The 27063-nt window shown below is 44.5% G+C and overlaps 1 protein-coding gene across 2 annotated transcripts in view; it reads left to right on the forward strand.

Moving 5' to 3' along the window:
• Positions 1-25245, forward strand: part of PKP1 (plakophilin 1) — a 53733-nt gene extending 28488 nt beyond the window's left edge. For both annotated transcript variants that reach the window (XM_006038426.2, XM_025194941.1), the window contains exons 4-14: positions 3091-3235; positions 6696-6903; positions 8285-8462; positions 12916-13030; positions 14047-14202; positions 14542-14718; positions 17031-17184; positions 17804-17990; positions 20349-20433; positions 22254-22353; positions 23416-25245. In XM_006038426.2, the coding sequence (XP_006038488.1) occupies positions 3091-3235; positions 6696-6903; positions 8285-8462; positions 12916-13030; positions 14047-14202; positions 14542-14718; positions 17031-17184; positions 17804-17990; positions 20349-20433; positions 22254-22325 (1477 nt within the window). In that variant the 3' untranslated portion in view covers positions 22326-22353; positions 23416-25245. The remainder of the gene's footprint in view (positions 1-3090; positions 3236-6695; positions 6904-8284; positions 8463-12915; positions 13031-14046; positions 14203-14541; positions 14719-17030; positions 17185-17803; positions 17991-20348; positions 20434-22253; positions 22354-23415) is intronic.
• The last annotated feature ends 1818 nt before the right edge of the window (positions 25246-27063 follow it).

The raw sequence follows: 27063 nt of genomic DNA on the forward strand, positions 1-27063 counted from the left end.
TGTCCCCCTCCCCCAGCCTCCCCTCCCCTGCCCCAGTACTTACCAGCTCGGAGTGGCTGCAGCTCCCTGCTGCAGCCACCGGGTACTGCCCAAATTATCAAAGCTCTCCAAATCTTTTCTGAAAATTTGGAGAGCTTTGAATCAATTCGGACCTTTAAATTGGTCCCCTGATTCAATTTGGATTCAGAGATTTGCCACCGAATCAGGCCGAATCTCCTCCGAATCGAATCACCACCTAAAGCTTTGCACAGCCCTAATGAATACATGGGGAGTTGTCCTCCTTGAGAAACTGCCTCTGCTGGGGAATGGTCTCCTAAAAAAAAAAAAAATAAATAAACTGCACCTGGTTGAAGACTTTTTAAAGGTGGGTGGTATCACAAAGACCACCCTCACACCTGCCACTCTCTAGCTAACCCCAGCCTATTATTCTTGGTAAAGTGACCAAAAATTCGCTGGTTGTTGAAGGTTAGTTAACATCAGCAAGCTTCTTTTGACAGTGCTCAGGCTGTACCTGTCCTGTGCATAGGGAGAGGAGTTTGTCTTCATAATTTGGGTGGTAGAGGTCGTCAGAATGGATTAGATAAAGTTACATTGTCCTGAATCTTCAGACAATGGCCCCAAAAACCCTTTTCTATGGTTCCTAGTCTCCAGGTCAACTTTTCCCTTCCAAAATTGTATATGATTCTGTACAGTCTAGTTTATGGCTTCATAGGAAAACAAAAATGCCTGAGAGGCTACCCTGTTTGGAAAATCCTTGAGCATTTGAGAGAGATTAAACCAATGGGGCACAATAGCAATTATTTTTGAGCACGTTATGCAGTTTAATAGAGAATGACACATTTCTATGGAACAGTTAGTAGTGATAGAGTATTGTATCATTATATAACATTTTACAGTTGAATTTAATTCTATAGAAAAAGATGTGATTCTGATACTTTCCTTGTCAGGGCTAGTGTCTCCATATTGTCATTAATTATTATGCCAAAACCAAGTAATACCCAATTTCCAAAGCAAAGACGTACAGGCAGTACCAGATAATGAACTCACCAAGGTTAGTGGTAAAACCTCCACTGACTTAAGGAGAGCCTGTCCAAGGAAAAATGCCAGGTTAGAAACAAAACTCTTGGGTAGTTTGTTCTACCAAACATGCTGAGTTTTAAATCTCAAGCATCCTGCAGCCCAGCAGGTTTACCTTGCATACCCTTCACGTTTTAAATAAAACTAAATAGACAATTGAGCTGCTAATGTTTGTTCCTTCCCTGCCCACACACTATATTATCATTTTCTCCTGTCCAACGTGAGCTTGAAGCACTATTATTTTGAACTGCGAGAAGTTTACGCCCACTCTGCCTAGGCAAAAGATAACGGAGAGTTATTTCTAGAAGAAGAAAATCTCATTATGATATTGTTGTCCATTCACAACTTGACTTACTGCAGTAGGATCTTTGTCTGACCATACTGTAGCTATGAACCGTGATGGCCTTCCTGAAATGGCCACAGTTTAGCATCATGAATTAAAAAGCAGGTGTTCAGAAGCTGAGGCATGTTTCTGGTCTCATTTTGATTCTGAATTTTTCATAAGTTTTCTGGGCTTGTACAAAAGTCTTCTTGGCCCTGTAAGTAAACAGCACTACTTTGGGCTCAGTAAGACAAATACTTAAACTTCTGGAAAAACATTAAAAGTTGAAAAGTTTCAACCCCTTGAGGATTCTGCTATAAAAAGTCTCAATGGGCTATTTTGCTTAAGCAGAATCCTAAGCAACCTTATCAAATGGTCAGAGCATGAGACTGGGGCTAAGGAGTTCTGCCCTAGCCTCTGGGAAAGTTTACTCCCTGCACCATGCTTCAGTTTTCCTACCTGTAAAATGGAGATAATGACACTGACCCACCTTTGCAAAGTATTTTAGGATTTACTGATATAAAGTTGTAAATAGCTTATAATTAGAATTTAACACTTCCTATTCATTCTCAAGTCACTCTAGATATCCAATATCCATCCTGTACCATTTTTAAGAAGTCTTATAAAATACCTCTTTACATCTGTAGCAGGGTCAGAGTTTTGCATCGCTCAAAAGCCCTTAAACTTCACATAGTTCTTATTTCCTGGGCACACTTGCCTGTTAGGAACCACCACCAACATTAATTATGCACTCCATAACACAAACTTGACACAGTCCATACAGGGTGCACTCACAGTCCCGAGTCTCTTCTGGCCCTAAGAAAGTGCCTCTGGCTTACTGCTGCTCCCTCTTCAGTGCAGTCTTCCTTCTCAGTCTGGCTCTGACTCCAGTCCTATGGCTTCTAGCCACACAGCCTTGAGTCTCTTTCCAGACCCAGAGGAGAAGCCTGGCTCCTTTCTCTCCTCCTTCTCTTTCCCAGTTTCTCAGTAAACCCTCTCTCCCACTATCTTCCTCTCTAGGAACCTTTAACTTCCTGTGGCCAGCTGATTATCATTCTCAGCTGGTCCAGGCCTCCTAGGCAGCCTGCAATCGGTGCCTACTGCCTGTTGCTGGGCTGTAGCCCTTGCAAGTCTGCAGAGTCCTACAGCCAATTGTGTGTAGTCTGTTGCAATCCTTTATCAGCCAGCCTGCTACAAGACCATTTCTGAGTTTCTTTTTCCCTCCTTCATTTCACTAATGTGACTATCGCCCATGTCCAGCTAGGGATGACAGGGCCAAGAGACATTTCCAAATTGAGCAGCCCACTGGGCTGCCAAATTTTCATAGTCAACAGTACACAGGATAGTGATGTGGCTAGCTGCCTTTGTCTCCTGGACCAAATGACCTGGTATTCATTTACAGCAGGGTCAACTGGAATCAGGCTTTGGCTCAGGTCCAGAGAAGGACTTGAAATCCTACTTCTGCATCCATGTCCATGAATTTATGGTAGCTACTTTATAACTTTCTTGCTAAACTTTTAGCTCTGTTTAAACAGTCAAATCCAAGTAAGAACTTTGTCTTGGCAAATATTGGTCTCCAGAGGTGATGTTGCATGCATGAGTTTGATGGCATTGTGCAAAGAATTAAGCAGCCTCTGAAATACTTTGCATTTGCCACTGACTGGTAAGTTCCTGTCCATTCTTTCTTTCAGAATATGCAGTGATGAGCCAGACTATGGTACCATGACCATCCAGAAAGCCATTCAGTTCCTGTGCTCCTCGGATGAGAAACATCAAGCCATGGGTGCTTACTACCTCCAGCACACCTGCTTCCAGGATGAATCTGCCAAGCAAGAGGTAAAACTATTTAATTTACTGCCACTTAGTCATCAGCTGGCTGTGATTTTGGGGAGCCCTCATTTTTAGAAGGTCTGCCTGAGCTACCTTGGGGTTGATATTCACCACTACTTTCATTCCCTTTGGTTTGAACAGGAGGCGGTGTACTCAGCAATTCTGAAATGATTCATTATGTGAAGCTTGCAAATAACAAGGGAGCAAAAATTAGTGGCCATTTAAAAAAGTTTGGACCTAAAAATGGGGACAATGTGGTTGGGATGTTACCCTTTACATCTTCATAGAGCTGCAACATTTTCATTGCACATTTTTCATTAAACCCTATGTGACCCTTTGAAAATACAAGAATGCATTGAGTTAAATCTTATTTAATATTCCCATGATGGCACTTAGCTAACTTCTGGAACTTACATGTTCACATGAATAGGACCACACGTTCACATGAATGTCATGCACAGACATGCAAGCTAACATGACAGCATTGCTTTCACCCATGGCTGTGTTGTATGGTGTTCTGAAATTCAGGTTTGTCAGACCAGATGAGGTTAGCATTGGATAGCATCTGGGAGCTTTCTTGCCAGGGTCCCTTCTGTTTCATTACTAGATCCAAGTGGGTACAGTTTAGTAACGTTCTTAATGCCCTCAGTCCTCCATGAGCATCTTACAGGAGGTCTGCTACTCTCCACAGAACTGTGCCCAATATTTCTTGAGGTGAAGTATGTCTGGGTGTTTATAGCATGGGAAATCCACACCCTTCCTAGTTTCAACCCAATTAGATAGGAAGCCATTGAAGATGAACCCAGTGAAGATGCAGCAGACACATCAGCACAGGATGGACAACCCTGCCTGAAGCCATGAGTGCTTAGTTGGGTAATGGGTGGGCAGTCTACCCTGAAGTCTGCGTTGTTGCGACTTCAGTGTGATTGCACTCAAATTAGCTAGAATAAAGTTAGGGTGGGTAGGCCATCCTTGGCTGCAGGTACACCTCTGTCTGCAGGGCAGACACAATCTCTGCAGCTGCTGAGTAGACACTTCCAGAGAATTTGCCTCTCCCAAAGACCTCTGATTCATTTTTCTTTTGTCAGCAAGTTTTGAGCCTTTTTCTCCAGCCAGTAGTTGGTTATGCTAGTACTTACCCACGCAGCAATCCTATAATGGGACAGGCGAGATCTCTGATTACCTAACAGATTCAGAGCTGAGTCTAAGTCTAGGCGAATCTACCAAGAATCTAAGTTCCTGTAACTTTCACCTTTTTCCAGCTTTATCAGTATGGGTATTACCATACATTAATCTAGGCTCCTTCTACATTTCCTTAGAATTAGATTCACAGTTATTGTTGACCCATAATGTAGACATCCTCACTTTACACATAACCTTGTACTAGGAGCCCTTGGTCTTAGAATCATAGCATCAAAGAAAATTAGGGTTAGAGGGACCTCAAGAGGTCATCTAGTCCAACCCCCTACTCAAAGGAGGACCAGCCCCAACTAGATCATCCCAGCCAGGGCTTTGTCCAGCTTGGTCTTAAAAACCTCCAAGGATGGAGATTCCACAACTTCTCTGGGTAACTCATTCCAGTGCTTCACCACCATCCTAGTAAGAAAGTTTTCCTTATTTCCACCCTAAATCTCCCTTGCTGCAACTTGAGACCATTGCTCCTTGTTCTGTCATTTGCCACCATCGAGAACAGTCCAGCTCCATCCTCTTTGGAGCCACCCTTTAGGTAGTTGAAGGCTGTTATCAAATCCCCTCTCAGTCTTCTCTTCTCCAAACTAAATAAACCCAGTTCCCTCAGCCTCTCCTTGTAAGTCATGTACCCCAGCCACAAACCATTTTCATAGCTCTCCTTCCCTTTCAATTCATTCCCCCCAGCCACAAACCATTTTCATAGCTCTCCGCTGGACTCTCTCCAACTTGTCCACATCCTTTCTATAGTGGGTGGCCCAAACTGAACACAGTGCTCCAGATGTGGCCTCACCAGTGCAGAATAGAGCAGAATAATTACTTCCCTTGACCTGCTGGCAACATTCCTACTAATGCAGTCCACTGTTAGCCTTTTTGGCAACAAGGGCACACTGCTGGCTCATATTCAGCTTATTTCCCACTGTAACCCCCAGGTCCTTTTCTGCAGAGCTGCTGCCCAGCCAGTCAGCCCCCATGGGATTCTTCATTCCTAACTGCAGGGCTTTGCACTTGTCCTTGTTGAACCTCATGATATTTCTTTTGGCCCAACTTGACAATTTGTCTAGGTCACTCTGAATCTGAGCCCTACCCTCCAGTGTATCTACTATACGCCCAGCTTGGTGTCATCTGCAAACTTGCTGAGGGTGCACACCATCCCATCTTCCAGATCATTAATGAAGATATTGGACAAAACTGGCCCCAGGCACTCCAGTTGATACCAGATGCCAGCTAGACATTGAGCCATTGATTACTACCCACTGAGCCCAACAATCCAGCCAGCTTTCTATTCAGCTTAAAGTCCATTCATCCAACCCATACTTCCTCAGCTTGCTTCCAAGAATGCTGTGGGAAACAGTATCAAAAGCCTAGCTAAAGTCAAGGCATAGCATGTCCACTGCTTTCCCTGCATCCAGAGAGCCAGTTATGTCATCATAGAAGGCAATCAGGTTAGTCAGGCATGACTTGCCCTTGGTGAGTCAACGATGACTGTTCCTAATCATCTTCTTCTCCTCCAAGTGCTTAGAAATGAATTATTTGAGGACCTGCTCCATGATTTTTCTGAACTGAGGTGAGGCTGACTGGTCTGTATTTTCCTGGATCCTCCTCCTTCCCTTTCTTAAAGATGGGCACTATATTTGCCCTCTTCCAATTGTCTGGAACCTCCCCCCACTCGCCACAAGTTTTCAAAGATAATGGCCAGTGGCTCTGCAATCACATCAGCCAACTCCCTCAGCACCCTTGGATTCATTGCATCTAGTCCCATGGACTTGTATACAACCAGCTTTTCTAAATAGTCCCTAACCTGTTCTTAACCATGTGTAAGGGAATTGAAACTATGTCATCTACAAACCCCCTCTGAATTTAATCTGTGGCTTTTGGATAATGGTAAATGAAGATGGGATTTTATTGTAATACTATATGGTAGTATCTGGGTACTGTTTTAGGTCATATCCTCAACTGAGGTGAACTGCTGTAGTCGTGCTGAAGACGTTGGGAGAAACTCTTATATACATCAGTCAAGGATTTGGCTCAGGGTCGTTACTTGCGATCTTTAATTGTTAGAATCTGACTCAGCAAGGCAATCAGCATGGTCTCAGTTGACGATGGCTGGAACATAGTATATTGGAAGTGGAAGGATGCGGGGTATCTTTTACATGCTTGGGAGACTATACCAGACCAACTTCTTGTGTTAACTTCAGTCACTTTGGTCCTTTAATGATCAAAAAAAAATCAGTGATGGTTTGCATATGATTTTCATCACTGATTATCTTCTCCCCAGGTCTACCGGCTGGGTGGCATTGCCAAGCTGGTCGAACTCCTCCGCAGCACAAACCAGAATGTCCAGCAGGCTGCAGCCGGGGCTCTTAGAAACATAGTCTTCAGAAATCCAGTCAACAAGATAGAAACCCGACGGCAGAATGGAATCAGGGAGAGTGTGAGCCTTCTGAGGAGAGCTGGGAACACTGAAACACAGAAGCAGCTGACAGGTACACTGCAAACCAACGAGAGACCCTTGGTCTTTGGAAATTAGGTTGCCTCCATTGAAACCTTTCCTACACCTAAGGATCTCCTTCTGTAGCACAGGAGCCTGGTTCTGCCCTGTCAAGGCATTGCCCTTAACACCTGTGCACACTGAGCATGTAGCACTGTTAGATCTAGGATGGCCACCATAGAGGACCTTCCAGTTTTCTGCTACTCTGTCCTCTATTGATGCGAAACCTGACGCCTTTATGTCATAAAGGCATCCGGTTTCATATCAATAAAGGACAGAGGACAACCGGACTGTCCTCTATGATGGCCACCCTAGTCAGATCGCAGTGATAAGGATTGACACAATATCACTGCTCTGCCCAGATGTAAATGAGGATGCAAATTGTAGGTTGCTACTGGCCCACAAACCAGGACCAGACTCAGAGCTTGCCTCTTTCCACACATTTTACCTCCACAGCTGTACTCATTTAAGGTTTTTGAGCTTTCACTGCCCACCTGCATTCATCTGACAGCTGCATATGGGGATTTATCAAAGAAGAGTCCCCCACTTTGGAATTTAGTTTCCCTGGTTGGGTCTTATAACAGTAGTATGGGCTATGGGCGTCCTATTGGGCTGGATTTCAGTAGGGTCAAATGAGTTTGTTGGCAGTAGGTCATCCTGAATTGAATTTGATTGTACTATATGTGAACCTTTATTAGAAGGATTCTCCCTACACCTTTCCATGCTAAATTGAAATCCATAAATATATATGCTTGTTGGGGAAGGGTGCTTCCCCATCTATGTTATAATAAAGGTCCCCTGTCCAAGGTCTCAGTAGGCTGTTTCTGCCCATCTCTCATTTAACTGAACATACTCTGGCTTGCCTGAATCTACTGTTAGGAGTACTTTATTCCTTTGGTAAAAGGGTGCGTGGTTAAATGGGAGGTAGGGGATACTGGAAAGCATGATGTTTTTGTTGTCTGGAAAGGATAGGCAAGAAGAGTGCCTTATTAGTGCACTAAATTCAAGACCTCTTCAAAATAAGAGAGGTGACTTGCTGGACTTGTACAGAAAAGCTGGTGTTTGAACTATATAAACAGTACCACATGGTGTAACAGTAGAGGCAGAGTCGGGGGTTTCAGATTAAATGACTGCGCTTCAGCTCTTCTGTTCATGAACTGGGATCAGAGCAAATCCTCTCTCACAAAATGACAGAAATCTGGAGAGTGTCTTGAATTTTTCAAGCCTGGGCCAAGGACCTGACTCATCTGCCACTTACTCCAATTTTACGCTAGAGTAGCTTTGGCCTAGTTGTGCCCTTTTTGTACACCAGTGTAATTGAGGCCTCTTATGCATGAAGGCAGTCAGCTAAAGTGAGTCTTGCATTTTCATTTTAGGGCTGCTATGGAACTTGTCCTCCACGGATGAACTGAAAGAAGAGTTGATACAGGAAGCCCTCCCTGTCTTGACAGATTGTGTTATTGTTCCTTTCTCTGGCTGGTCTGATGGCACCAGTAATAGGACAAGAGAAATTATTGACCCAGAGGTATTCTTCAATGCCACAGGCTGTTTGAGGTAGGCCAGCAGACAAGTAGCTACATCAGCAAGCATAGGGGATGTGTAAGTGCTGACAGTGGGGAGGGGCACAACTCTGTGCTACTGCCCCTGCTGCTGCTGGGCATTGGATCTGGCTGGGCTGCATCCCCACACCCTGCCATTGGTGCAGAAATTGCGCTGCCAACACGAGCCCCATTTCTGCCAGGCCCTGGCTCTGGCCAGGCTGCAGCCCCATGCCCTGCGCCCTGCTGTTGGCACAGAAATCTGGAGGGGGGGGGGCACATGCCCCCCCATTCCCCTCGATATTTTGTCAGTGTCAACAAGCCAATCTGTTGACCAAAATTGTCTAACCCCCGTCCTCATGTCTACTTGGGAAGTTTGACCATTGGCTGGTATTTTTAAAGTTAACAAGGGAAGTAGGTGCTGAATTTGTGCATTTGGCAATTCAATACATTGCAGACCTCCTGATATTCCTTCATAAAGTTTTCAGGGCAGTTTGAGTAAGTGGAAATGTTTCTATTCAATTTGAAAATTTGAATTTTGGCAAAGCATTTTTTTGGCAAGTAATTTGCTTTCCTTAAAAATTACTTTTCATTGGGCAACTAAAAACCTGAAATAAAACCTTTGGGTGGGAAAGTAGAATTTGCTGATGGAAGATTTTCAATTTTCAGTTGTAAACTTGCAATTTTGGGCCATCAGAAATGAAAAATAATTTGGTTTCTGTTATTTGATGAAAAGTGAAACCTTTCCATAAATAAGCATGTTCCAGTTATCTCTAGTGCCTGTTTCTAATTCATAAATTTGACTTGATTTTTATTCTTGCTATGTTCTGGATCCATCCATTGGGTCTTCTAACTAGTTACAATTACTGGGTGTTGCTCATTAGGGCTGTTGGAGGTTTTGGACAGAGCTTTGGACCCGGAGAAGCTTCGGACGTTTCAGGGTCCGAAGCAGCACGTCCGGGTCGAAGCGCTGGTCTCATTTGGCTTCCTGAAGCGGTTCGGAGCTGCCTCAGAGATCCGGCCATAGGGTATAATGGGGAAACAATAAAAGATCTATAACTTTGTTGTTTTTTTCTCCTATTTGGATGAACTTTTCAGGGATGGTAGACTCTGCAGAGAGGATGAAGCCTGCCAAGTTTCAAGATTGGTGCAGGGGTTTGGGGGGAACAGCACCTCAAATTCTTGAAAGCAAAACTCATGTCACGTCTATGTGTTACAACACGGGGGGCATCAAAACTGCAGGGCTGGAGGTTCTTACTGAGGCCACAAAGCCTGCCAAGTTTCAAGAAGATCAGTGCAGGGGTTTGGGGGGAACTGCCCCTCAAGCACCAGGGACTCTGGGCCCAGCTCAATACACAGGACCTAGCTACTACATAATGACTTAACCAGCATCAATTAGCACCTACAAAACAGGGCTAAGGAGAGGAAAGAATCAATACAGACAATCAACTGCCCCAGGACAGACACAGTCTTGGCACGAGTCTTGTCCGTCAGCAGCTAGGGGTGCAGGGCCCCAGGACCCCCCTGCACTGATCTCCTCCACAGCTGGCAGGCGTCACAGCAGGGGCCACCATCCCTGCGCTGTCACCCTGCTGCGCCTGAACACACGCTGTGTCACCCATGGCACGAGGTTTGCTTGTCCACAGCTTGAGGGGCAGTTCCCCGCAACCCCTGCACCAATCTCCTTGAAACTTGGCAGGCTTTGTGGCCTCAGTAAGTGCTACCAGCCCTGCAGTTTTGACCCCCCTGTGGCATAACACATTGACGTGACAGGAGTTTGGCTTTCAAGAATTTGGGATATAGTTCCCCCCAAACCCCTGCACCGATCTTCTTGAAACTTGGTGGGTTTCATGCTCTCAGCAGGGGCTACTAAACCCTGCAAGTTTAATCCAAATCAGACGAAAAACAACAACATTATAGATATTTCATTGATTCCCCATTATACCCTATGGCTGGAACTCCGAGGTGTCTCCAAAGCTTCGGCCGGATCAAGGCGGAAACCCGGTCCCGAGCTGTGGATCGGATCGCGGCCATCCAAAGCGGCCAGATCTGAAGCCGGATCAGATTGCTGTTGTCTTGCACAGGCCTATTGCTCATCAGTTGCCAAGTGAGAAGCTCATATATGGGCATAGAGTGGTTTATTTCTTCTTGGAAAAGCTAAAGAACTCTTTTGCATGGAGATCTTAGTTCTGACTTGCAATTTCTTCTAGCAACCTGGGTGCCAGCACCTTTACATTAGGAACAACCAAAACTGATTTATAATTAGGTACTTTAATGAACTGAAGCTCTGCCTTAGGGGGTGTAGCAACAGGCTACACCCTTACCAGACATCTCCTGCTAAAGTGAGCGACATTTGATTTTGTTGGAACAACCAATGCATTGCTCCAACAACAAAATGGAGCAACTTGCTCCATAAGAAAACTGGAGAAATACAGGCTAAATAAAATTATCACAAGGTGGATTCATAATTATCTCAATAATCGCAAGGAAAGAGTAACCCACACTGAGGCACCCTCATGTCCTAGCCAGCTGGGTTGGTGTCCACACGTGTGCTGCTGTGCAGAAAAAAAACTTGGCAGCAGGGTATTACTTATATTTACAAGTACTATCCTGCTGCAGAGTTAATTAGTTTCCTGTGCCCTAATAGGGGCACATGTGTAGATGCTGAGACATTTACTGCAGAGCTAATTAGTCAGCTCTGCAGTAAAAATCTCATGTAGATGCGCCCAGTTGGTTATAGATTGATCTCCTTGTTCTCTCTTTTCCCCCTTCCCACTATTGAAGTAACTAGTATTTAGTGGCCAATTAGCTCAGTTGGTTAAAGCATAGTGCTAATAATGCTGCGGTTACATGTTTTATCCCTAGAACGACCCAAAGACCTTTCCTGCCTCAGACAGGGGTTTGGACTAGATGTCCCGTCTCTTCTTGCCTTATTCCTTTATGATTTCTATGCTGTTCATTGAATCATATAGAAGCGGGGCTGGGAGGGACCTCCGTAGGTCATCTAGTCTAACCTCTATAGGTCACCAAGTCTAACCCCTGCCTGAGGCAGACTGATTCCTATCCAAGTCATCCCATACAGACAACAGTGAAAGTAAGGGTTCATTCCCTGCCCCTGAGATGCTCAGGTACCTTACTGAGTCTGAGTCTGGCTCCATCAAATTTGTTTTCTTTCTGTTGCCAAGACATCTTCCCTCTTGGTTACGTAGCCCAACCTCAACAGGAAGGTACTCTCAGCCCTGCCTGTCCTGAGGCCTGAAGATTAGGTTGTATTTTTTGGTGTGAAACGTAAGAATTCAGATCCCTTCAGGAAGAAATGAGCCTAGAACCTGGGTAGGTGCCCTTGCCGTTAGGCTGATGGGAAAAGGTGAGGCACACATGCACCAAGCAGTGTCAAACAGCTACTGGGTGCACTTTGTGTGGAGCCCACTTTTGGGGGTGTTCACTGCATTCCTGGGTATGCATGGCAGAACTTAACCTTAACAAACGGACTAGATGACTTTGGGACAGTATTCAGTCACTTCTGAGCACTTGCATTAAATTCTGGCCATTACATAAGGCAAAGCAGATGTTGTTAGATGATTTATCTTCATAAAAAAATTGCATCACTTATGCATCTTAGCAGTGAAACAGAATTTTGTCCTGAGCCTCTTAGGGCTTTTGCAAACCTCTTTTTGGTTTCACTTTTAAGTTAAAGTGCATTAAAACCCCAAAGACTGTAACAACTCCATTGCATTAGCAGAGACCTGGCAAAGAGGGCCAAGAGTATAACACAGTTTAACCATCACCCCTTATTGCCCCTTTTCTTAATACCTGATGATCCACGTTCTACACGAACATTGCTATAGCACCTGGGGTTAGGTCCTGACATTGGTGATCCAGCTTACGCTACCTTGATCATGCGGAGTCAAATCGTCTACTTATGTAAACTGGCATAGTTCAATTGAAGTCAATGTGGCTACACAGATTTACAGACCCTGAGGATGTCTCTCTCATTATCTCCCCTGATATTTATTTAATATTCTCTCTGGAAATAACTCTGAACAGATATCCTGACCTCTTTTGTGTCCTAACTGTACATCTCAAGCCTCTAAGGAAAATTCCTACCAGTAATTAGATGTTCTTTCCAAGAGGATGTTTTACCCGTGGTAGTGATATAAGAGGAGTTGTGCCCTGCACACAAGAACACGGCGAGACCTTTGCAGCATTGAAGGTGTCAATGAGACTTAAAGGATGCATTGGTTTTGTTGTGGACCTCTCTGAATGGGTGATTTCACCTTGTCAGAGGCCATCCTTACAAGAGGGTTGAATTCAAACAGCTATGTGTGGGAGTCAGTGACTGATAGGAAACAGCAAGTGAACTGAGCTTATACACTTATACGGTGAACTGAGCTTATACACTTATACGTATGTCCCTACTTATACACTTTGACTTATGTCCCTACATTTTATAAACTGACTTTTTTCAGGAACCTGAGTTCTGCAGACATGGGACGCCAGACCATGAGAAACTACCCTGGCCTGGTTGATTCAGTCATGACTTATGCCCAGAACTGCGTGGCTGCTAACCGACCTGATGATAAGGTAGCATACATCCCTCTCATTTACTCACAGATCATCAGCTAGTGTCTAGACTAAGCCCTGGACTAGCCACAGCCAGAACATGAACTATTGTTTCTTTTTTAAAGAAATATTTTCAAAGCTTGTAGTAAAAACACAAATGAGGCTTTGTAAATCTCTCAGGAGCTTCATTCCAGGCACAGATGAGAACGCTGCAGCTTCTCTTGTCCTGCAAAGGTTGTGTCTGGTATTATAGGAGAACAAAGTTTGGGACCAATGAGCTTCTCTTCATCTTGCAAAGATAGCAGAGACTGTCTGTACACAATAGCAAAACCGACTTTCTGGGTTTCTATAGGATAGAAAGGGGCATGGGCTGTATCCATTTTCTTTGCTGTCTATATATATTTATACACACATGGGAAGAAGGAGCATTTAGGCCCAGCTTTTAAAAGTTTGGCACGCGCACTCACAGGTGTCATCTCCATTAAAGTACCAAAAGATTGCCAAAAGTGTCTGGAACACAGACGCTCCCATTGTGTCATCTGTAGCAAGGATTTCAGAAGAGCTCAGCTTCTTACGTGCTCCCAAACTGCAGATCTCTTTTGAAAATCCAGTGCATTATTTTGTTGCCCAAGTGAGTGCTGGGCTCTTTTGAAAATTCTGCTTATTGGTGTCATCCTGGAAACTGCCGAACCCATCCAACACTTTTGTTCTGGTCCCCACTTTGTCACTGACTCATTAGGTTAGTGTGTACTGGATGGAAAATATTTTTAAAGGCCCGACCTAGTGAAGATCATTTATTTTTCTATTTAGTTCTTATTCAGTCATTCCTCAGATAATCTCAGTGGGCTTTGTGCCTGAGTTAAGACAGCAAAGTCAGTCACACTCAAGATTTGGCATATCGCATTTATGTCCTGGCAGTGGCATCCTACCTGCCATATACAGCAGCACTGTCAGTAAATCTGTCTGTAAATACATGCACTGTCTTGTGTGCCCATCCAAATATTAAACTGTTGTGTTTATTCTGGGGGTGATTTTAGTCTGTGGAGAACTGCCTCTGCATCCTGCACAATCTCTCCTACCGCCTGGATGCCGAGGTGCCCAATAAATACACCCAACTCAACCACATGGCCCGGAATGCCTCCATGGACCGAAGTCTCACAGGCTGCTTCAACAGCAGAGGAGGAAAACTGGAGGTAAGACATGTTGTTCAGTGCCTGGAGATGAGGGCCTCACTAGGTTCAGGCAAAGAGCAACTGCACTCCCACATGACCAGTGTCAGGAAGGGGGTTCAGAATAGTTGGGGTGGGGATTACAGAGGCATCACATGTCCTATGCTTAGCATCATGGGGAGAGGAGAGAGGGTCAGTCTGTTCCAGACCAGTTAACAACAGGTAGGGGGGTCAGTTGTGCATGCCAAGGGCAAGATGCATGCAGATAGTTACATGCTACCTCTAAAGGACCAAGGGATAATGAAGCGTGATTCCTGTGACAAGTGCCAGTCTCTTAAATATCAACCCCTTATTTTCCCTTAGGAAGATGAGTATAATGTCCCTCTGCCTGAGGAGGATTACAAACCCAGAGGAGCCAACTGGCTTTACCATTCTGATGCCATCCGCACATACCTGTCCCTGATGGACAAGAGCAAGAAAGACTCCACCCTGGAAGCTTGTGCAGGAGCCCTGCAGAACCTCACTGCAAGCAGAGGACTGGTGAGAACTCGAACTCTCTCTCGTGCAAAGTGGTGCATAAATGATCACATTGAGCATGAGCAGTAGGCAACGCGTTGGCCGGTCAGGCACACAACTCTGTGTGCACGCTGGGACCACATGAATAAGTAACAAGTTTATTAAAACAAGGGTTTTAGACCCTGCCCTGTCTTGGACCCAGGTTCTGGCTCCCTTCACCAGGGGCAGGGGTTGAACCTGCATCTTTCTGACATCCTTGTACAGTGCTCTAACCACCAGGCTCTGGGGTAGGCCTTTTCCTGGGCGTATGTCCACCCCTTCTTTTGAGGAAAGTCCTCTGGCAGCCAAGAGAGGAAGATATGTGGGCCAGGAGGCAGAGAGCAAGCTGGAGGGTATGTAGCTCAGTGAGAAGGGCTTTGCTCTGGAAGGGAGAAGTAGCTTGGACCCTTGCTCCCTATGAAGCAGAAACTTTCTCATTAAATGCCTTGCCATCCATTTTACCCAATAAATATGAAATGCGAGGTTCAGTGATTCAGGCTGAAGAAGAGGGCTGGGCTGAAGAGAAGACTGGGCAATACCCAGTCTCTGGCCTGGTGCATAGAACATTGCTAGGAAGTCAGAGAAAACAAGTTCAGACCCCCTTGCAGTGAAAGTGGTTTAGGACCGGGGTTTCCCTGTGCCAGAGTGAGTTCCCTAATCACTTAGCTATTGGACTAAAATGCGGGATGACCCTCTTCCTCATCCTCACTTTTTGGGGACGTACATCCTACCTACTCAGCCATAGCGTAACATCCTGTACATGCACAATAGCCCTGCCAAAAATGCCACTTACGCAACTGAAAATCTACCACTTGAGCACATAAAGTGAAATAATGTGCTGCCCCTAATGATTCACTGGGGGGCCAGATTCTATTCCAGCTATTAGGTATCTAAATGGACTTAGGCACCTACATCTGGTTCAAATCCCTAAAAATCCATTATTGTGCTTACCTTGGTGTCTGTGCTGGTTCTTAGCAAAAAGTACAAAGATAAATTATGCCTTGTTGGATGTTAAATCCAAGTTCCTTTCATATGGGATTTCTGGCTGTTTTCTGGATAGTGATCATTTGTCCCTACGACATTGCTCACGGTACTGAGGTGAGATGACCTGCATGTCACAGATGCAAAGCAGCACATCAGTGACATGGAACAATATCATGATTTTTAAGGCAGTACTTTTTCAGGTGTAGATGTGGATTTTGGTATGTTTAAATGTGCAGGGGCTAAATTAAGCCCTCACTGCAAATATACAGCCTGATTTCACAAGCCTTCTTGGTACCAGCTTTCATTGAGGAAATCTGTGTGCAGGGAATTGGCAGAATGGCATCATTAACCCTTTAGGTTACAGACTAGGGCAGGGACAGGCAATTATTTCGGATGGAGGGCCACTTACTGAGTTTGGCAAGCCATCGAGGGCCACATCAGGCAGCCAGGGGGGCAGATAAATATTAATTTTCTAAATTTTTTAGGGGCCCCGTGAGCCAGATAGAATGGCCTGGCGGGCCGCATCCGGCCCGCAGGCTGCATTTGCCCCACCCCTGGACTAGAGGTTCGTTACTTTGCTCATCATCCTGGTAATAGATAACACCGAACGTATCTCTTTATAGTCAGAGGAAGTAATCAAATTATTTTGTTGCCACTCACCTCAACCCAATGGAATGTGCTGTTGGCAGCAATTCCACATATTCATTGCCTGCAAGGAGGAACAATGTCTATCAGTAACGCATGCCTCTCTTGGAAGAAAGCATGCAGCTGTCTGGCAGTGCAATATTGTTCAGCAGCTTGTTTGGTGATAAGCCAAGAATTTGAAAAAAAATGAAGATTTAAAATTAGGCTTCTATTCCTGTATGTAAGCACCTAAATGACAGCCTGATTTTCAGAGTTGCTGAGCCACACTGTTACACTAATGTTAATGAGGTTAGATCCCCATGCAAGTGTCTGTGTCCAGTAAATGATGCATTTTTCTCAGGTCAGAAGAGAGGTAGCATAGGTATATTTTGTGCATGAAATGTAAAAATCTTCAACTGTTAACAAGCGTAGGCACAACTGTCACCCCCCTGGGCTCGCAAGAGGACAGAACACCCATCCCCTAACAAACTGTTCATCGACAAAATGAATAAAAAATGGCTTGTGAGGAAAGTGGCTATAGAAGAACAAAGAATTTTCTGCAGTTTTGCATATGATGTGGCTATATTTACCTTGCAGTCCACCATGAGTGCACCCCAGACTGCGGTGTGTATTACAGCTGTATCATGCAAGGCTTAGAGGTAACTAATAAACTCTATTTTGCCTCTTAGATGTCTAATGCAATGAGCCAGGTGATTGGTTTGAAGGAAAAGGGATTGCCTCGTATAGCACGGCTTCTCCAATCCAACTGCTCTGAAGTTGTCCGATCTGGGACTTCTTTGCTGAGCAACATGTCCCGACATCCTGTTCTCCATAAAACCATGGGTAAGAAGCTTCAGCCAAAGAGGTTTCTAAGGGATTTTCTAGTTTCTCCCCTTCCATCACAAACCCGCCTTCCTTTGTGGACTTTCTAGTTGAATTCTGCCAAGCATCCCTCTTGGCATTACTTCCCCAAGCAAATACATTCATACTGCTTCTCCTCTCCAAGGTGGATGTTCAGCAGAGCTGGGATAGTGGCCAAGTGATAATATTTGGGCACAGGCCTTAGAAGGAACTCGTAAGATGCCATCTTTTGGACTAGTGTGTAGTCTGGTTAAATAGACTACTTCTAAGACATGTTTGTGTTATGCTTTATAGATAAAACAGATCAGCTGGTCTTTCTGGGCCTTTAGTTTATATATTGGAGTATTTCCTTGGTTGAATTGGTCTGGGTTTCGGTGGTAACAGTATATATGGTCTCCTGGCTTTTTTGAGGCTCACTGCTTATGGCAATGAGTCATTTCAAGCTCAGATGTTTAAAGAAAGTAGCATTTATTGTGCTACTACCACCTGGCATTAAGAATACCTCCATTAGGACTTCCAGGCTTTATAACAAGTAGTATTTAACCAAGGTGTCCCATTGATCTGGTTGATTTAAGTGCTGATTGGAGCATTCCATCTTTAGCTCACCAGGTGCTTCCAGATGTGTCGCGTCTCCTGTCCTTCCAGAGTGCAAACACCAACACCTATGGAGAGATCATGTCATCAGCTTGCTACACTCTGAGGAACCTCATCATGTCCAACCCACACCTGGGCAAATCCTACTTGACAAGCAACATGATAAATAATGTATTAAGCCTCTGCCGAAATGGGTGAGTCTTGGTGAGGAGCAGACTAGAACTAAGGCCCAGACAGTGGAAGTGATTTGCCCAAGGTCACCCAGCAAGCCAGAGGCAGCAATGGCAATGGACCCCAGGCCTCTCAAGTCCCAGTATGATGCTTTGCCCACTAGATTCTACTGGTACCTTGTTGTTATCAGTTAGTGTAATTAATGATGGGTGTCTAAACCGTCTCCTTTCCCTTGAGCAAGAACCAACTCAAACATTATAAGTTGGAAAATTTACCCCAGACAAGAAATGGTTCCAAGTTTGTGCTCTGCTCAGGAGACACCATGGGAAAAATGCAGAGATTGGGGCAGCATGAAAAAGACCAATATTGAGAAATTATAAACAGAATAGTGGAAAGGAGGAAAAGAAAATCCAAAGGAAGAAATCCAGGGCAGGCTCTTGTACCGGTCTGTCTTTTGGACTGACCCTCTGACATGAAAAAAGATGACAGGCTGCAGCTTGGCCAAAAACTCAATTGACCATGGGGGAAATTTTGGTTTAAATGACAGTAGAAGAGGTCTGCAAACTAAATCTAATTTTCCAAAACCAAAATGGAGCTTTAGAGGTTAATGAACAGTCAGACTCCAAGAAGCTGGCCTAGGCCTACAGAAGGATTTATTGCATTACACCTAATGCAGTCCCCACGCAGCACCTTATTGAGCTTCCCATTAAAAGCAACAGTGGGAATTGGATCAAGACCTTAATCTGCTCCTTTTAATTGAATCTCTGTAGTGATCGACTGAGTGGAGGCCTGAGCTCCTCACAGACCACAAGATTTTCAGAATCAAATAGCCATGCGCTTTGTATAGCTCTAGTATAAGCTGCATGAGCGTGTATTGCCTGACGCTGTACATTTTTTAAGCTTTTTGGTGGAATCAGTCGTCAGCTGATTTCATTTCACACGAGCCTTGTGTGTATTACAAGGATTCTGCCAATAGAGGCTTTGCTGCCAGACAGCAGCCACGACATGGAAGCCAACAGAGAGCCTGCACATCCTCACAGCTGTTGGTAGGGCTGCATGGCTTCAGCACAGCAGTTATGCCAGCAAGGCACGTGGTATACCATTGGAGGCACTGGCAGTTCAGGGGACTATAGCAGCCAGCTGGAGGCCTAGTTAACCCCATGCATCTTCTGTTAGGTAGCAGCAGCAGCTTTCTTTCAGTCAGAGAAATGGTATTGCTGTCATGGCAGAAACAAAGGCTGCTGTTGTGGTAGGTGAGCTGGGAGTGTGGACACACTGTGATGTAAAACAGGCTGTAGTCCAACCAGCAGCTGAAGTGTAGCTTTGTCCAGCTGCAATATTTTTAGAGCTGGGCAGCTCCCTGTCTGGTTTTGTTTTGCAGAACCTCACGATGCAGGTTTAGGATAGGAAAGGGTCCAAGCTGCAGAGTCTGAACCAGGTCAGAGCTCACCCAGTGTATAGGGTGTCCAGCATTCATGAGCGGCTGGTGCATCCCGAGTCTGGGGGGACACCAGATCACCGACAGGGGGGAGGAGGGGGTCCCTCAGTGGCCAATCACTGGTTTTGTGGCTGGTGCTTCCAAGGGGTGCATGGCTGATCTCAGGGGGTGCATGTGAACCCGCGTGCACCCCCTATGCATCGCCAATGCCAGCATTTATATTTGGCCAGTCATAGTGATAAGAATAGGCAGTGAAGCTCTGATCCAGTTATGACCCAAAGTCATAGGAAGATGCAATCCAGTTTTTAGCAGGGCAAACCCCCGTTACCATTTGCTGAGTAAGGATTTCATGATTACCACGTATTATTGTTGCTATTTTTATTCAAGTCATAGCTCCTGCATTTCCACTGGACAGTTCAGGGGACTGCAGCAGCCAGCTGGAGGCCTAGTTGACCCCACACATCTTCTGTTAGAAGGCAGCAGCAGTTTTCTTTGAGTCAGAGAAATGGTATTGCTCTCCTGGCAGAAAGAAAGGCTGGTGCTGTGGTATACAGGGTTATTCCTGTAAGTGCACTACTGAGTAATCCAATCAGCCCACTTCTGCATAAACCCAGCAATGATACTGTCCAATTTCCTTCCTGTTTTCTGGTCCTTTCAATTCCACACCTCAGGAATGTCTCTTTAGCTTAGTGCAGTCCCATTCATCTGGGCCACAGCCCAACTCCCCTCCTTCCTTTGTGCTTACCCACTTTGCATACCAACAGCTGGGTGCCAAATGATCTCTTCAAGGCAGTGCACAAGGTCTTGGTTGAATAATTTTCAGCATGGCTAGCTCATCCCCTGCAGACATCACACGTGTCCTTCTTTGTGGATAGTGCTTGGGTTGTGAGAGTTGCTGGTCTCTGTCCAGCCAAAAGTCAGTGGGTTCCTTTCATCCTTCCAGCTCCTGCCCAAAAGCCGCTGAGGCTGCTCGTCTCCTACTGAGTGACCTTTGGTCAAATAGGGAGCTGCAGAGTGTGCTCAAACAGGTAAGAACATTTTTTTTTTCCTATTTTACAGCTAATAGACTCATATAGAGCTGGACTTGCCCAGGGCATTTTGGCATTTACGTGTCCAGGGAAATTCCATTCTTGGGCATCTATGGATAACTAAGTAATTATTCAGGCTCACACCACCAGAGCTGACAGAGACAGAGACGCTGCTCATCTTTTACCCCAAATAGCTACATGACTAGGACACACACTTGGGAAGGCAGAGGTGAGGTATTTACTGGGCTGGAAAGGATGGGGAGGAGGAAGGGGCATGGCTCCCTTGCCTGCAATATGGCAGAAGCTTCCCCCCTGCACAGCCCTCCATCCATTTTTTCTAATGACTATATTAGAGGCTCAGCTTCAAAAAGAGTACCAAAGAGGGGGCTAGATAAAGGCTGGCCCATGGTGTGATGGTTGGAGTACTTTACTGGAAAGTCTGAGATTCCCTAGTGCAAACCCCCTCAGGATCCCGATAGCAAGAACTCGAGACCTCCAGCTTTCCAAATGAGTGCCAGTGAGCTGGGAGGAAGGGGACAGATGGACACCCCTTTACTGTTCTTCAGTCTAAGTCTGGCTGTCACAGGTTAGGGCTAACTCCATTTTTAAGTGTTTACGGCTGCTGTCCTTCCACAAGGGCCACATGTGTACATGCTATAGCCACTACTGAGTATGCTCTGTCTGTGCAACGTAGTAGCAGCCTGTAGTTGTCCATGTGCAGGCCCATGAGTTAGGGAATAGAATAACTCTGGTTGTACAAGTGCCAAAAAATGGCCACTCAGACAACTAGGAAAGAATAGAAGGTCACTCTTATTGTCCTTAGACATCCAGACCTGGCCCTCCTTCCGTGTACGCTGGTACACGTTAGGAGCAACTCCAACATCTTGTCCAAAGCAAGTGTAAGTGGCAGAAGCTGGTCATGGGGACTCTACCTCACATGAGTTAATGGAAGTCGACTGATAGATACAACGTCAAGGCTTTTTTTTCTCCCTTCTCCCTTTCTTCTGCTTGTCCAGAGACTTGCTCTGCAACCACCTTTCCATGTCAGAGTTAAACTAATCTTCAGAATAGCAAGAAATATACCCAGGAATTGTCTTGTTCCCAGCTTCCTTAGCAGAATCCCCGAACCTGCAATTTCTGGAAGCCCATGTACAATGGACTAGCCTCTAAACAGTCCTCTTTGACCAAACCAAGGTTCTCCTTGCCCACACCAAGGAAAGCTGGCAGCAACAAGAGAAATAAATGGAGTGACTAAGTAGAAAGGTAACTTTCAGACAGCAGATGCTGCTACCTGTGGATTGTAAATGAACATAATTTTTAGAATAAAAGTAATTTTCTTTTATATCGCTGCACATGACCTTACTTCAGCCATTTTAGGATGGCAAGTTAATCCACCTCCATTTTGGCAAGACTGAGCTCCTCTTGCATATCCCACATGCGGTCATGGTATATATATATGCAACAAACATGCATGCTCATTTCCCTTTTTCTAGCATAGGAAGGAATGCTTTCTCCTCAAGGAATGGTAAGGTCCTGCTATGAGAAGTGGGAAGACAATGTAGGAAAGACTCATTCCAGCAATACGTACGATTTATTTACATGACATAAATATCACACAACTCTGTGCAGGCCCAAGGTTGTACAGGGGCCATGCAGCATGACCAAGTGTTTCTGTGAAGGATGTATGGAGCTAACTTGTGGAGTGCAGGCAGAGCTTTGAGGCAGGACAAGAATGACTTATGATTGATGACAGTAGATACTGATTTGGATTCCACCTGCACTAACAGCATTTGGCATATTTTTCATACCTCCTTCTGCAGCAAGGATTTGATAAGAACATGATGGGATCCTTAGCTTCGACCACTTTCAGGACCCTGTCCTCCAGATTTTAGAGACCTCCAGCAGAAGATGAAGCTGCAGGTGAGAGAATGGGATTGTCAATGTTGGAGTATTTGCAGTATTCAAGGACCGGCAAGATGGTGCCTTGACCTCATCCGCAATGTCATATCTCTACATCTGCTGCTCTGCAGATGGTGAGCACTAGAGGCTGTTCCCAGGGGTCTAGCAATATATTCAGAGATGAACTCTACGGGGCAGGAATTTTGCCTCCTGTATTTGTACAGTGCCAAACACATTACTCACCAAATGTGATAGACCAATGAAGCCTCATCTCTTCAAACAGGACAGCACATCTGTGGTTTCAATCTTTTTTGCCAACTAGAAAATGTATTATTAAATGTCAATTTACAAAATGAAGTTACTAGACAAAGACATCTTCTGTTCCAGATGCAAAGATATCCATCCAGAAACATGTTCATTCTTGGACCATGAGTCATGTCAGTTAGACCTTGCGAATATTACAGAATTATTCCCAATACTTGTTATGGCTCTTAGCAGGTCTAATCACTTTCTGAACCTTTAAACAAATCTTTGAAAAGTCTTATGAATCTTTAAGCAAATCTCTGAAAAACCCGGTTGGATAGGTAAAAACTAAGAAATCACGTCGTCTGCATAACGCAGATAGAAAGGTTAAAGTTGATGTTTTTAGATGTTCACTAAACTGTATTTCAGACGTGCTAATTGTCTGTATCTGTAACTGAAATGAATGGAAGTGTGGGGTGATCAGCACCACCTCTTAAATATTGGGCCTGCTTGGGGTGTGTGCAGCTAAAAATTAGGTAAATTAGTAATCAGCTCCAGTCCGTGGATGCCCTTTGTGGATAAACATCTTGTTGGCTGCCAGCCCAGCCCTCCTATAGGGCCAAAAAGATGCAAGAGTCAACTAGCTGCGGTTGCACATTGGGGAATTGCACCTATATTGACTAACATGATCACCTCCGCTCACAGTCATAATGTACACGTAGGCAGGGGAGTGTAGTAGCAATTAAATGAACTTACGGTTTTAACACAGACAAATGATGTTAAGATTTCTGAATGTGAAAGAGTCAGTTTGAAAGGATTAATGTTTTCTTTCATTTTCAGGGTTTATCATTGGTTCATGTCTGGGAAGATCCAATCCACGAGGGATTAGGCAGGACATTAAAGATATACAGTGTTTCTAGAGTTAAGCTCACCTGTAAAGATAACTAAGTACGAAAATTTTATGTGGACGATACTGATATTTTAAAGCATTTTCTTCATTTCTTAGAGGGGGTGGGGTGGGGAGGGGAGTTTTCAGTTTAAAATTTCTTGATGTCAAAGCTTGTGTGTGTTTCTGTTCGTGTATGTGCACACATTCATATATCTCCATACCCATCCACCCACATCCAGACACACACAAGTGGACTTTTCCAGAGGGTTTCCTAGGGGGGTTAGTCCCCACAAATTCTATTGTAAATCATTGGGAGGTGTGTACCTAACCCTCTCAGGAGTTTCTGAAAACCTCATGCTATATATGCACTAACCACTGCTTTCTCAAACCCTTGTCACAACCCATTTTTACCCAAATATACAAAACTACCATGCTATGCATTTATTCCATTGTAGATGACCACTGTAGACAGATTCACAACACAATGCTCCTATTTTAGATGGCTGGTGATTTCTAACCTTTGTGGACATGGGCTTCTCTCTCTGCTTTTGACTCTTTCTCAAGTCAGCTTTCATTAGTCAGATTTATTAGGTATTGGCTGTCGTAGGTCACGTGATTTCTAAATCTCAAGAAGCAAATTCATATCTGAAAAGTATCCCTTAAATCACAGTCGTTAAAAATTCTCATCAACTGTATGTTACAGAACAATATAAATAATTCATGGAAGACATTGGGGACACAAACCGTGTTGAACATCACAACAATTATACCCAGCTCTAAAAATGTTATTATAGTCAGCTGCCATCTCATCCCTGTAGCAGGCCAAGCATGACATTTGATAAGCTCAGATGCACACAGATAAATGCAGTTATTTCCCACAGCTGCTGTGAAGTTTGAGTGTGGCTTGAAAGGGGAGAAAGGTAGCATTTTTATGACTGTGACTGATTAGAAACCAACATAGCATATTGTTATTAAAATGGTTTTAAACATTGAAAAAAGCTACATTAGGAAATATATTATGAAGTATTTTCTAGCCCCAAGAGCATCTTCAACTCATCCTGTTCTACAAAGGCTGGCTGAAGTGGCAGAGGAAACCTAAATTCCCTATCAATCATTTGATTTATTCTTAAGTCATTTAACAGATCAAACAGATGGTTCTGTCTTGCTCTTTTTCAAAAAGATCTCTCCCCAGGCTTTTTTGGAAGCATGTCTCCCTTGGGGAAAGGATTGATGAACTTATTGAGTACATATGTGCTAATTGTCTTACATGCAATACTGTTGCATGGTGCAACTCTGATGGAGCACAGGCATTTTATAAATTCTGGGGTTGAGTGGGACTTGCTGAAAACAAGCACTATGGAAATGAGCCAAGAAAGGGAAACAATGCAAGGGTTTGTTGGGTGTTTTTTTGGTTGTTGTTTTTTGTTTTGTTTTGTTTTGTTTTGTTTTGTTTGGGGGGGGGGGCTACAGTTTGGAGGCAAAAGGACAGAGCCAGCTCTTCAGCTGGTGGAAATCAGACCGACTCCGTCAGCTTAAATTAATGTCAGTAAATTTGCATGAACTGATAATCTTCCTCAAAGAGTTTACATTTGCCCTGGTCTGGCTGTTCTCTAGGTCTGAGCAGAGAGATAGATAATTTAGAAATTGCACCTTCTTGTATTGGTATGAAGTATGACTATTCAGCCAAGGCACAAATGCAAGAAAGGAATGGTAAAATGCAGGGGTGGCCAACCTGCAGCATGGGTGCCACAAGTGGCATGGCAGCTAGGCCTGTGCGAAGCAGCTAGTATTTGCTTTGGATTCAGATTCGGCCGATTCGGGGGACAGTGATTCGATCTGGTGATTCGAATCACTGTCCTGGTTCTGTTCAACTGAATCTGATTTGGAGATTCAGCTGCTGCCAAATCACCCCCCACCTGGCAGCACCCAGTGAGCACTGGGGCTTTTCTTTAAAGTACAGGGAGCTGGGGTGGGCAGGGCAACTGTGGCGGGGCTGGGGGAGTTGGCAGGGGTCAGTGGGGCTGGGAGAGCGAGTGAGGTCAGGGGGGCTGGCAGGGGTCCCCCCATGGTCTCCTCCCCCCTCCTCCAACCCTCCCTCCCCTGCCCCTAGTACTTCCCAGCTCAGAGTGGCTGAAGCTGCCTGCTGCAGCCACTGGGGACTGCCCAAATCACCAAAGATTCGGAGAGCTTTGAATCGATTCGAACCTTTAAATTGCTCCCCTGATTTGATTCGGATTCGGAGATTTGCCCACTGAATTGGGCTGAATCTCTTCCAAATCAAATCACCAACTGAAGCTTAACACAGCCCTAATAGCAGCCTCTGTGAGTGGCACGCAGCAGATCAAAGAGGGAGCTGGCAGCCTGGTGGCAGATAGGCCAGGGAGCAGAAAGGAGAGCAGCAGATCAGGCAGAAAGCACAGGGCAGGAAGCAGGGAGTAGAACGCCTGCCAAAAAGGTTGGCCCTGTTTGGTATGATGGAGAGGGTTATTCAGTTAATTTTCACTGGAGAAGCAGAAGATCTTTTAACAATTTGCATGTTGAGGGGCAAAGTCTGCTTCCTCACTAACTTCTAGGCGAGGATATTTGCTTAAGAGAGGTAGAGGAAGAAATAAGCTTTCCTGAATTGGACTGCTGAACATTAACAAATGCATATGGTCCCACACTCAGGAGCATTTAAGCCTAGCTGCAGCTGGGGAATTTTGATCTGGGATCTTGACCTTGCCATACCGCTCAGATATTAAACTACTGATATATATGGTTCGAGATGTTTTTAACAGAACACAAGAGTTTGTCTGCCAAATTTTGTTTTAGGAATATAGGAACGTAGGGCTGGAAGGTACCCAATGAGGTCATCTAGTCCAACCCCTGCACAAGGCAGGCTTATCCCTGACTAAACCATCCTGGTCTGTCTAAGTAGCCAAATGTCTGTTCCAGTGCTTATGTACAAGATACTATACTTTTGGAATAAGGGTGTATTGAGTGTAATTTTTCATCCTGTCCGTTTCCTAGTTTGTTTGTACAATCATTTCACTTGCATGGGCAATCTGAGCAACTGTGCACTTACAATTTATGCATTTGAGCATAACATCTTTGCTTTAAAATTAATGGAGAAAGCCTAATGATGTAATGCCAAGGGGAGTTCATTATAATTTTGCAGTTAATTGCATGCTGTGCCTTTATTTGAAACCATCATTACTTTATGGAACAACTACATTTTGAGTATTGCTTTAGAGGGTAAGGCATAAATAGTGGTAACTAAATGAAAATGGCCTGCTAATTATATTCTTTTCAAGTGCCTTATGGTTAATTCTTAAAGTCAAAAGAACATTTACATCACTGGCATAAATTCTGTTAATTTTACTGGAGAGTTTTAAGCCAAGGTCAACAAATAACTCCAGAAGAGATAACCGTATAAGGTGTGGTTCATTATTACATCACGCAATTTAGAAGATAGCCAAATCAGGAGATTAGTGTGCTCTACAGCAACAAACACATCATGTTGTACAATCAGGAACCACACAATTACCTCAAAGCTATTGCACAACTAGAATTTGCCTGTAAAATTCAGTGATAATAAAGGGCATTCTCCTCTCAGCCAC

Source organism: Alligator sinensis, unplaced genomic scaffold (genome assembly GCF_000455745.1).
Source record: "Alligator sinensis unplaced genomic scaffold, ASM45574v1 scaffold1635_1, whole genome shotgun sequence".
NCBI classification, from domain to species: Eukaryota; Metazoa; Chordata; order Crocodylia; family Alligatoridae; genus Alligator; species Alligator sinensis.